This window comes from Muscardinus avellanarius (genome assembly GCF_963383645.1).
Source record: "Muscardinus avellanarius genome assembly, chromosome: 14".
Classification (NCBI taxonomy): Eukaryota; Metazoa; Chordata; class Mammalia; order Rodentia; family Gliridae; genus Muscardinus; species Muscardinus avellanarius.
Window position 1 is genome coordinate 22,500,330 of NC_137800.1, and position 11,634 is coordinate 22,511,963.

Consider the following 11,634-nt stretch of genomic DNA (forward strand, 5'->3'; position numbering starts at 1 on the left):
TGCTAAACATGTGTATAACAGTAGAACATGTGACCTATGTCTGGAGAAAGGGTAGGGAAAAAATAGGAAGGAAATTATTTTATTGTACACCTTCGTTTTTCTCATTGAGCTTTTCTTGATGTCTGCAGAGTAGGTATTGGTATCCCTACTTTACAGCTGTAGTGATAATGAGATCTCAAAGAGCTCTAATGTAAAACCCAGTCTCTTGCTACTGTTGTACATTGTGTAAAGCTTAAAGAGGTTTAATAGAAACTCCACTCTCTTACTACCTTTTTGCATTGTGTAAAGCTCAAATAAGTTTGATATGAAACCCAATCTCTTGCTACTATTTTATACTATAATTTACTGATAGATTTTATCCTTTCTTTGTAATTTCTTAAATTACTAAAACATTTTCCTGGACAATACACTTGACCTTCTTTAGTTAGGAATAAAAAGAGAATTATATTTAGAGGAATACTATATTATATTTATACATAATATAAATGTCAATGTAGAAGGACTCATATCAAGGATTATTTCTATACATAGAAAACTAGAGAATTAGATTAATGTGTAGTGTTTTTCATTGTGCTAATTAAATTAAAATCTGGCATATGGGACAAATCATTAAAAGGATAATGCTCTTAATAAAGGGCAGAGAGTTTAGAATTAATAAATAGCACAGGTACTGATTGCAGAAGAGATGTGTATAATAAATATTACTATTACTGTTTTCTTTTGATTACTATTTTATTAAAAGTGGTACAAAACTTTATTATTTAAAACTTTAATAAATACTAGTTAAATGGGCTAACCTTTCATAAGGCTTTGCTGGCCCTTGGAACCTTTTAATTATTAGATAGCTCCATTAGAACGCAGACTGGATCCTTATAAACTGTTACTTGCTTGAACTCTTCTATCTGGTATAGTTTGTCCTTTCTATACTAACAAATATAAATGTTATCTAATAGTTACGATTAACTGTGACCATAAAGTTGCTACCTGGATTAATTTTCATATTTACCTTGAAGACTAATTTCTAGAACTTTGGCAACATAATTAGAAAATGTTTAAAAGAAGTAGGTAGGGGCAGTAGAGGTAGCTAACTAAAAATTTAACCAGTGGGACTTATTTAAATGAAGAGTGGGAGAACTTTTTCCTCTTTGAATGTTTTATTACCTTGATCATATTGTCCTTACTTCTGCCCTTCACAGAGAACAAATGTATTATGTACATGGAAAGAAAGGGGATCATTTGGGGAGGTGGCTCTTAGAAATATTTTCTTTGAACTATGTAAGAAAATAGGATGTTCTATTCTCACTTAAAATTAAGTGATCTAACCCCAGAAAAGAAATGATGTTTTTTAAGGGTGGAGAGCATAAAGTTCTCGTTAGCTGTCAACTTCTTAAAGTTTAGGCTGGGACCTTAAAAGTGGAAAGTAGTCACTTAGGGGCATCGACACAGCAAATCTGGGACCTTAGGTGCAAGGGGCAGAAGAATATGTGAGAGGTGAGAGGGCAGTGGGCAGGTACATTGTACAGATATCAGTGAGGTATTGATGATGTTCCACATTCTGTATTTTATATAGCAGAATTTCTCAAACTCTTTGCTTTTGTGGAACTAGCAAGATGCTCACAAGGTTACTAAGAAAGCATTTTGTGACCAAGTAAGTTTGGAAAGTATTGAATTAAATACAGTCAAGGTTTCTTTCCTGTGAAACATCTCATAACTTGTGAAATTTATATTCTTTGCTTCCCAGATAGGAGGTAGTAGGAAACAGTTTTCCAGACTTACTTGAAAATGCAACTGTTTTTTCATGGGGCAGAGTGGGTAGCAGAATCATGGAACTAGTGTTACGTGGTACATACTTTGGAAATGTTGGTATATCTAGTAGTTCTTACATGTTTATATGTCAGCTCAAAAAGAGACAGGTTACTGTAAAGTGAGTCACATTTTCCATTGACTTTCCTTCCCCCTAAAATTAATAAAGCCGCACTGCACTTAGCCATATCATTCTCAAATCAGACTTCTCTGTTAGCTAAAGAGAGACATTCTCCCTTTTAGGCCTATTACTTTGTAAGTACAGAGATTACTTTGTAAGTATCTAAATTTGCCACTTGGTTCATATAAATTTGTAATTTTCCTCATTGTGTACTTTGTGATTTGGCAGAGTTTACTAGTATAAATATAATTGATACTAATTTAAATTATTGCTTCATTGGATAGAAAGCATGAGAATTAAATGATATCATAGCATCTAATGAATTGCCAAGATTTTCAAATTTTCTCACTTCAACCATTAAATCAAGAGAATTAATGAGGTGTGTGTGTGTGTGTATGTGTGTGTGTGTGTGTGTGTGTGTGTGTGTGTGTGTGTGTGTGTCATACTAGGGATTGACCCCAGAGACATAGAGCTCCTACATCCTCAGCCTTTTTTATTTTTATTTTGAAATGGCCTTGTTAAATTGCCCAGGCTGTCCTTAAACTTGCTATCCTCCTGCTTCAGCCTCCCAAGTTAGCTTTTAAAAAAAAGAGCCAGGCGTGGTGGTGCACACTTGTAATCTCTGTACTTGGGAGGCTGAGACAGGAGGATAGTAGGTTTGTAGCCAGACTCAGCTACCTAGTGAGGCCCTTTACAACATAGTGAAACCCTGTTTAAAATTTGAGAATAAAAAATAGGGCTGGGAGTGTAGCTTGGAGGTGGAATGCCTCTAGGTTGCATTCCCAGCACCACACACACACACACACACACACACACGTGCACACACACACACACACACACACACACACACACACACAACAACCCTAAAACATTTAGTCAAAGAAAAACATCTGTTTAATGATTGAATGTTCATTTTATATAGTAAGTTTCTGAGCTTTTGGGAAGGGAAAGTTGTTCCCATGCTTGGGAGAACTTTTGGGCTTATCTTTATTGTTAAGGATGAATACATTATTCTGAACAAAATAATGAGAAAATATGAGCAGAGAACCTATTTCTGCCTTTCAAATTCTGTACTGTCTCTGCTTCCCCACTGCCAGCCATGATTTTAAGTAACTGTATTTTAAGGTACATATCTGTAGGACCAGATGCTTTTTGAAGTCTCCTGGTGACATTTTTCAAGAATAGAACATTCAAAGGGAGTTTAACAGAAAAGTTGACCCAACCAGAACATTAAAAAAATGCCTAATTGCTCTGAAGGGCATTTTGAGAGATTTACAGAATTTAAAGTCTTTTAAAGCTTTTTTTTCCTTTTTTTTCTTTTTTTTTTTTTTTGTGGTACTGAAGATTGAACCCAGGGCATTCTACCTCCAAGCTATACCCTCACCCCTATCTTATTTCTTATTTTGAAATAGGGTGTCACTAAGTCTCTGAGGCTGACCTGGAACCTGTTATTCTTCTATCTCTGCCTCCTACAAATAAAAGGATTATAAGTGTGCGCCACCATGTCTGGCTAACTTTTGGATTGCCACATATTATAAAACCAGTAACCAGACTTTTGTTTTAATACTTACAAGCAGTCTAATTAGTTTCAGGTAGCCTCATCATGAGAATTTATATTTATCACTTTGGTATCATAACTGATATGTTAACTGAGAAACAATCGTTATTTAGAAAAAAATGCATAAAGTAAAAGTCATTTGACCCCTAATCATAAATATGTCTTATCAACTTATTTTAAGAAGTAGCATTCAGTTCCTGAAAATTTGGAAGTGTTCCTATTGGTCAGCATTAATCTTTTAGAGAACTCTCTTGCCTTAACTTTAGTTCTAAATAATAGTAAAATTCTAAGGGGTTTCCTGAGTCTTCTCACAGGCATTAAAACTAAGCCTTCTTCCACTGCTGAGAGATCCAGATGACAGCTACTGTGTTGTGACATCGTAGCAATTAGAAAACATGTGCCCCTAAGGAGAGAACACTGAAAATGAATCCAAATTTCAGAGGTTTATAGCTACGTGATAGCTACTATGTTGTGACATCTTAGAAATTAGAAAAATATGTTCCGTTAAGGAGAAAACACATTGAAAATGAATCTCTAAATTTCAGAGGTTTATAGCTTTGTGTCATTATTTTAGTTTCTTTCTTTTGTAGTCATCTTCATTTTTAATTTTCATAATTTTAATTTGGAAAGGAAAATAACCCATCATATTTTAAAATAGTATGGTGTCACTTTTGAAAGTCAGTAGAGTTTATGCAAGGGGAACCCAGAATTTTAAGTCATTTTCTTTTTTATTTTTCTAAATTTCATGAGAAACATTCTTATAGTTTGTGGTTTTATTTTCTTCTCTCATTCTTTATCATTATGATTGGAGCCTCTTTTAATTTAATTTCTCACAGTTATTAGCATAATAATCTGTTTCAGGATTGTCTTGGGGATCATCACAAAGAAGAACATTTTAGAGCATCTCGAGCAACTAAAGCAGCACGTGGAGCCCTTGGTGATTAGAGTATCAGATCTCCTCACTAGACACCTTAGACGTCAGGAGGCATGAAACTTGTGAACTGTTCAGTTCTCTCTCCCAGACACCTGTTGAACAAAAACAAAAACAAAAAATCCTACCATGCTGCCAATTGCCTTTGAATCTGATGTCTGTAAGATAAATTTAGATATGCATAGAATTTCACTCATAGAAAGTAAGCAAAAGTTAACATCTCTCATCAAAACCATCAGTTACAATTTAAGAACTGCAAACAGTTTGATAGTTGAATGAGGAAATATTATTGGACATGCTTAAAGTACACATGACAAATCTGTCTATTGTAGTGGATTCACCGGTCTCAGAAGACTCCTGACTGGTTAAAAACGCCTGACTTATCACCCCCAATCCTTTTTTATGTTTCCTAATCTGTGGTAGTCTTGTGGTAAATCTAAGCTCCTAAGTGATTTTAACTGAGCTTAGCCATCAGAATTGCTGACAGTTAAATGGACTTTTAATGGGCACACTAACTGTAGCGTAATGTGTATATATTTGTGATCATTAGTTCTTTTTCTGCTATACCCTGCATACCTTCAAAGTCAGAATGTGTGTCCTGCCATTTTACTAGTGTTGTACGTGGATCATGTGTGTGGCCCTTTTGTATGACGTTCCAAAAGTGCTCTAAGCAGCTTTTGGGGTCAAATGCATTTGTTTTAACAGGCTTTATGTCTTAGTGGTTTCATGACTATAGATAAATTTTGGATTATCTTTCCATGTAACAGAAATTGTCTGGCTTTAGCAATTAATGCCGTTAATGCCTAAAATTATTTTGCCCTGTAATTGTACCTGTTTGCTTAAGTACACAACTGATTATGTATTGCTGTTGTATGCTAATATTTCACAAGTGTTTCATGCATCCTTTTTTTTAAAACTACTAACCAGAATAATATAGTAGCTACCCATTCATTCTGCTTTCTGCTTCACCTGTAATAATCTTTTAGGACTGCTTCTTGATTTTTCACCTGTTTTTTAATGTAAGCATTAACATAAGACTTTCATAAAAGCACTGTTTCTTATTTATTGGGGCCAAAATTTAAAAAAAAAGGAAATCATAAATAAGTATAGCAGAAACTTGGGTTGTATTCTTGGGGTTTTGAAGTTTGGTAGTGAAGTTCTGTGTTGACCACTTTATCTGTATTTTATATCAATTGTATGTGCTTTCATGAAGATTCTGCGTACAACTGGGCAATCCTTAAATATTGGTTAATTGGGGTTAAACAAAAAAGTGAAGTTTTGAGGGAATTGGGGTGTTTTTTTTTTTTTTTTTTTTTGCTTTCTTGATGTAATGGGAATGAATTTTCCTTCTCAGTTGGAATCGATGTCATTTCCCATTCATACACACTCACATTTTTTGTTACATTTTTGTTTGCATACTTAATTAAAAACCGCTCTACTTCAATGAGGCTTGCAGTCCTCAGAGTCTCAGTGGAAAGGACCTTATGAGTGACCATAATACTTTTTATATCTAAGGATGGTTGCTAGATAGATGTTATCTTTATTATTAATAAAAAATCAGGCTGCTTGCTTTGCTCTATAGATTTAGCTTCTCTTTCCTTTTTCCTTTTATTTTAACAGCACTCTTCTGTTTATCCCTTTCAGGCGCCTCCTTGGCATTATAACAAAAAAAGATATCCTCCGTCATATGGCCCAGACGGCAAACCAAGACCCCGCTTCAATAATGTTCAATTGAATCCCATAGATGAGGAAAGAGAGGAAACAGAAGAGGAAGTTCATTTGTTGAATAGCACAACTCTTTAACCCAAGGGAGTCATCTACTTTTTTTCTCCTTTAAAAAGAAAAAGGAAATATCAAAGCTGGGCTTTTGCAACGTGGTTTGCAAATGACGCTGGTGGAATGGACAAATTGTTTGGGGCGGGAAAGGAGAGAGAGGAGTGAGGTATTTCCTTTCTAATGGAGAGCAGCAAATCAACTCCTGTTGTTCTGCACTGGATGCCTTCAGCTGAGGATGTGCTGTGATAGTGCAGGCTTGAGCCGCAATGGATGACACTGGAGTCCTGGAGCACCTGGCCCATTACTCCAACACTGCAAAGATGTGTTATCAGTCCCTGTTCCTAGAGGGATTACTTTGAATTGAGCCATCTTTAAGACTGCAAGGTCTTGTCCTTTTTTATCAGAATTGTTCTGTTTAATTCATGAATTGTATATTAAGCATTACCTTTCTACATTCCAGAAGAGCTTTCATTTCTTTCTCTCCTGAGCCTCTCTTAAATTGATGTACCCTTTTGAAGCAGTCCTTTCTCATATTGAGATGTACTGTGATTTTACTGAGGTTTCATCACAAGAAGGGAGTGTTTCTTGTGCCATTAACCATGTAGTTTGTACCATCTCTAAAGGCTTGGAACCAGTGCACACATACCACATTAAAGGCTGGCCAAACAGGTAAAATCTCAGATGAAGCGTGAACGAAATCTCCCAGCATGTGTGCTGTGTGTGGTTCAGAATCAAAAACAATGAAACTTGACTTTAAAGGATTTATTTTATTTTTTTTTATTCTCAGACTTTATGGATAATGTGACCTGGTCTTATGCAGATTTTTTATTTCTAAAACTATGAATATGATATACAAGTGCTGTTCAGCATAATTAAACAAAATGCTGCTACTTTGACAGTAAAGAAGGAAGTATTCTGTTTAGCTGTATCTGGAATTAATTGCATGTTAAAACACTGGAATTTTTCCCCTTGAAAATAGATCAGTTCTTTCCTCAAGATACTTTACTGCTGACACTGAAGATGAAATGTAATTCATAACTTGCACTAAATGTATATTTCTTTTCTTAAAAATTTACCATTCTTATTTATATTTTTATGGATTAAAATTTATAAAATACAGATCAGTTAATATCGCACTTAAATAATTTTACCTTTTTAATGTGATTTTTATAGACTTATTCAGACGTACCAATATGGAGATATGAACAGAGTTTACAAATGGGAGCAAGGGTTTAAAGAGATGGTGGTCCCTTCTCTATGATCTGCGTGTACATAAATCTTTCTCTGATCTTTCACTGCCATCCCTTGAATTATATCTTTTGACTTGTTCATTTGTTCCACAAACTGGAAAGAGCTGAAAACACTACTAATTACTCAGTAGATTAAAGCCAAAAGTATTAACCTTTTTTAAGGAAATCAAACCAGAAAAAAATGAACACAATAAGATTACAAAGGTAGCAGTTACAATTCTAATCGGGGCATAACCTAGGAGTCTTTGGATAAGTCACATCCACATTTGAAGTGTTCATGATGGTTTGAGTAGCCAGTGCATATTTGCGGGATGAGATGAATTAAAGTATACTGGAGTGTTTGGAATTTATGTTTTTGGAAATGTCTGTTTCAATCATGATCTTAATTCACTATTGGCAAAGGCAGTTTCCTCAAAGGACTGGCCTAAATAACCTGTGATTATGCATTTTGATAGGCAAATGAGTATTTGCAGACAGACTTTTTCTTAAACACAACTGGCAATGGGTCATTTTTACATTTTAAAAGTGATTGTTCACTTCCTAATTAACCTGTCAGGTATGTAAGATCACATAAGATCTGTATGATCTCGAGGACTTATAAGATCATGAAGCCATATTAGAATGATTGAAAGTTGAGCAAAATTTTAGGAATTTAATGAAACATTCTTAGCTGTGCTATCTGCCAAAAATTAGGATTTTGTTCTCATTACTTCCTCCCTTTGGCAGACTTCAAGTAAGTTTTTAGCTACCCAGAGTGAAGTCACTTATAAATGACAGTTCTGTATGTCTTCAACTCATCTTACATATATTTACAGTGAGGACGGCCCTGCTAAGTATTAACTCCTCAGCATGGCTAATGGATGACTTCATTCTTTATCCTGAGTCAGAAACCTTCAAACTCCTTTGAAGACAGTGTCATACATTAAACTGCACATGGGTTTTATTTTCCACTTTCTCCTTTTTGATTTTAGGTTCTGCTTTTCTTTGCCCATCTTCATTAGAGACTGACATTTCAGGGTGAATATTAAAGCATAAGTTTTCTTCTTTGATATATATCTGTTATATCTTACTGAAATACAGGAAAAGTGCCGTGTTTTAATGCATTTAGTGGTTTTCTTTGGTATTATTAACAGTTCCATTTTTTTTTAAATACATTGAGATTTATCTGCTTTTCAACCAAATGATAAAATAGTAGTGACCATGAAATACATGTGCCTAGCTAATTGGCAAATTAATTGACCAATATATTAAGTATAGCGCCTTATTTGAGTACCCTTTCTGAGAAGGTATGATGAGAATGGGCAAAGGTGTCAGCATCTCGTTTTCAGTTTTGGTTCATGCAGAATGCTTAGTTTGTTAATCTGTGATGTTGCCTAGAGCTGTACTTATCTGTTTTTATTTATGCTAGTCTAGTAAAGCTGCATATCATTACAGTAAAAATGATTACTGTGATGAGTTCATCAGAAAACTTATTAAAATCTATATGACAATGTGTGGTTTGGCCTTTAATTATAGTCCTCCCTCTGTACCGCTGCGCTCACTACGCAGTGTAGGTCAGTGTGTCTGGCATGTGCAGCCTCGGTGCTTCTGTCAGGTAACAAAGCCATTGCTGTACCTTGTAAGCAAGGAGCCAGAGAAGAGTGGATGCTAGACTGGACAGCAGGAGGAACATGCTACTGTATTAGCCTTAGCACCCCCAGATGTCAGTGAAAATTGCGGGTCTGCAAAAAGACACTATTTCAGTTCACTTCCAAAAGGCTATATTTCTAGAAGAAAAATTATGCTGTATGCATGAAGAAAGAAACTGGTAAAATTATTTACATGCTTCTAAGAAGATACCTTAGAAATATGCTAATAGAACTGCCTTAAAAGAGAGTGGTAAGAAACATTTGATCTGGGTGTGGTAGTGCACGCTTGTAATCCCAGTCCCCAGGAGGCCAAGACAGGAGGATCACAGGTTGGCAGCCAGCCTCAGCAACTTAGCAAGGCCCTCTTCAACTTAATGAGTCCCTATTTCAAAATAAAAAGTAAAATAGGAGCCAGGCGTGGTGGCGCACGCTTGTAATCCCCATGCTTGGGAGGTGGAGACAGGAGGATCACGCAGGTTCGAAGCCAGCTGCACTGGTATAAGAGACCTTGTTTCCAAATAAAAAAGTATAAAAATAAGTCTGGGAGTATAACCTGGAGGTAGAAGGGTTTCCAGGAACTCTAGTACCACCAAAAAAAAAAAAAAAAAAAAAAAAAAATAGGGCTGGGAGCATAGCTTAGAGATAGAATGCCCCTGGGTTCGATCCTCAGTACCACAAAAAACAAAATATTTGAATGAAATTTTAGTAGTTTTTTTGTTTGTTTGTTTGTTTGTTTTCTTTTTTTGCAGTTCTGGGGACGGAACCCAGGGACATTAGACCACGAGCTACACCTCCTGCCCTATATTTTTAAAAATTATTTTGAAACAGGGTCTAAGTTGCAGAGAGCTTCACTAAGTAGCTGAGGCAGTCTGTGAACCGCAATCCTCTGGTCTCAGCCTCCCAAATGCTAGGATTACAAGCATGAACCACCACGCCTGGCTGAAATTTTAGTAATCTTCTAATATTAAACTTTCAGTAAAAAGGAAAACACTAAAAGTCCAGGTAAATTTTTTAATCATTTTGTCCATTCACTGTTTATTGGATTTACTGGGTGCCTAGCATGCTAGATGCCTATCAATCTTGCCACATTCTCATCTCAAACTGCCAACACTTCCCTCATCCTCACTTAATTTCACTGAGAAAACAGAAGCAATCAAAATAATTTTAAGATCTCAGAACCCATTATACTCGGCCTTTCTGTATTTCTATGTCCTACTGTGTGTCCAAGATCCCAAGAAAGATAACTATTTTATGTTCTTCGAGGTTACATTCGGGTAGCAAAAGGAATATATGTAAGATGATGGCAAATGTTTGTTCAGCAAATTGTTAAAAAACGACTCCTATGTGCCACACACTATTATAAAATAGTGTACAAAATCAGGCAACCCCCCCCCATCCTAATGAATGATAGGGTATGGTCAGGTTGAAAAATTGGGGTACTAGAAGAAAGAAAATGGGAAGATGGGTGATTTTTAGTGGATGCTTAGACTTGAGAGTAGAGAGGTTTTCATTATTGTTATTGACAAGGTATTAGTTTGCCAAAGCCTAGTTTAGGTCATTGAAAGACACTAACTCAAAGAACTGAGAGGTCAGGGTATTGGCAAGATCTTCTACATCAATCTCAAGAATTGTAGCAGTAGTTTGGATGGAATGTCATTAAGCCAGTAAGGTCAGTGTTTGAGCTGGTGCTGGGGTCTTGTGTCATCACCAAGTACTTTACATTGCATCTCCCAGACCACTATATTATAGTGCTCATATGGTCTTGGGTGTATCATTTCCACCTATCTGAAAGGTTATATAGAAATTCCATTCCTGAGTTCCATTCAGTTTGAATTGGGTAATGAATTCCTATTAAACCCTGATAAGGTCAAAGAGCTTTATACATGAAAGACCTCAGTCACTTAAAGGTGTGTTCTCAGAGAACAGAGGTAGGTAAGTGCTGTTTGGAAGCTACTGTAGCCATTGAGTGGCCAGATCCTAGGTAGATAAAAATATTTAGTAAACTGAATTTAAAGGGACTATGCCTTTAATGCAAGAAAAATATAAGAAAAGGTTTGGTATTCTATAGTAAAGAACTTCTCTAATGAAAAAAATTTTCAGTAGCTGGAAGATCAGTATGTCCTGGAATGTTACTAGTCCTCTGACAACTGGTTGGAGTTTGTGACTCAGTCCCATTTCTTGTTAGTGACCTCTAGAAACCCTATTGAACTATATTCTCCAAATTATAACTGCCATATATTTTTTGGGGGGGTGGGTGGGTCTGGGGACAGAACCCAGGGGCATTCGACCTCCGGACTACACCCCTGCCCTATTTTTTTTTTTTTTTTTTTTTTGCAGGTCTGGGGATGGAACCCAGAGGCATTTGACCTCCGAGCTACATCCCCTGCCCTATTTTTTATTCTTTATATGAAACAGGGTCTCACTAAATTGCAGAGAGCCTCACTAAATAGCTGAGGCTGGCTGTCTGCAAACCGCGATCCTCCAGTCTCAGCCTCCTGAATGCACCACGCCTGGCTTGCTCTTAACTTTTAAAGAGAAGGACATCTTATCAGACTCAAGAAGAATCT

The 11,634-nt window shown here is 36.1% G+C and overlaps 1 protein-coding gene across 6 annotated transcripts in view; it reads left to right on the top strand.

Annotated features, from left to right (window-relative positions):
- Window positions 1–6,216, top strand: part of CLCN3 (chloride voltage-gated channel 3) — a gene marked incomplete at both ends in the record, with an annotated part of 59,420 nt that extends 53,204 nt beyond the window's left edge. For 3 of the 6 annotated variants that reach the window (XM_080710784.1, XM_080710785.1, XM_080710786.1), the window contains 2 exons: window positions 4,344–4,419; window positions 6,058–6,216. In XM_080710784.1, coding sequence (XP_080566910.1) covers window positions 4,344–4,419; window positions 6,058–6,216 — 235 coding nt within the window. The remainder of the gene's footprint in view (window positions 1–4,343; window positions 4,420–6,057) is intronic. The other 3 variants (XM_080710787.1, XM_080710789.1, XM_080710788.1) reach the window with 1 other exon arrangement.
- Window positions 6,217–11,634: the final 5,418 nt, after the last annotated feature.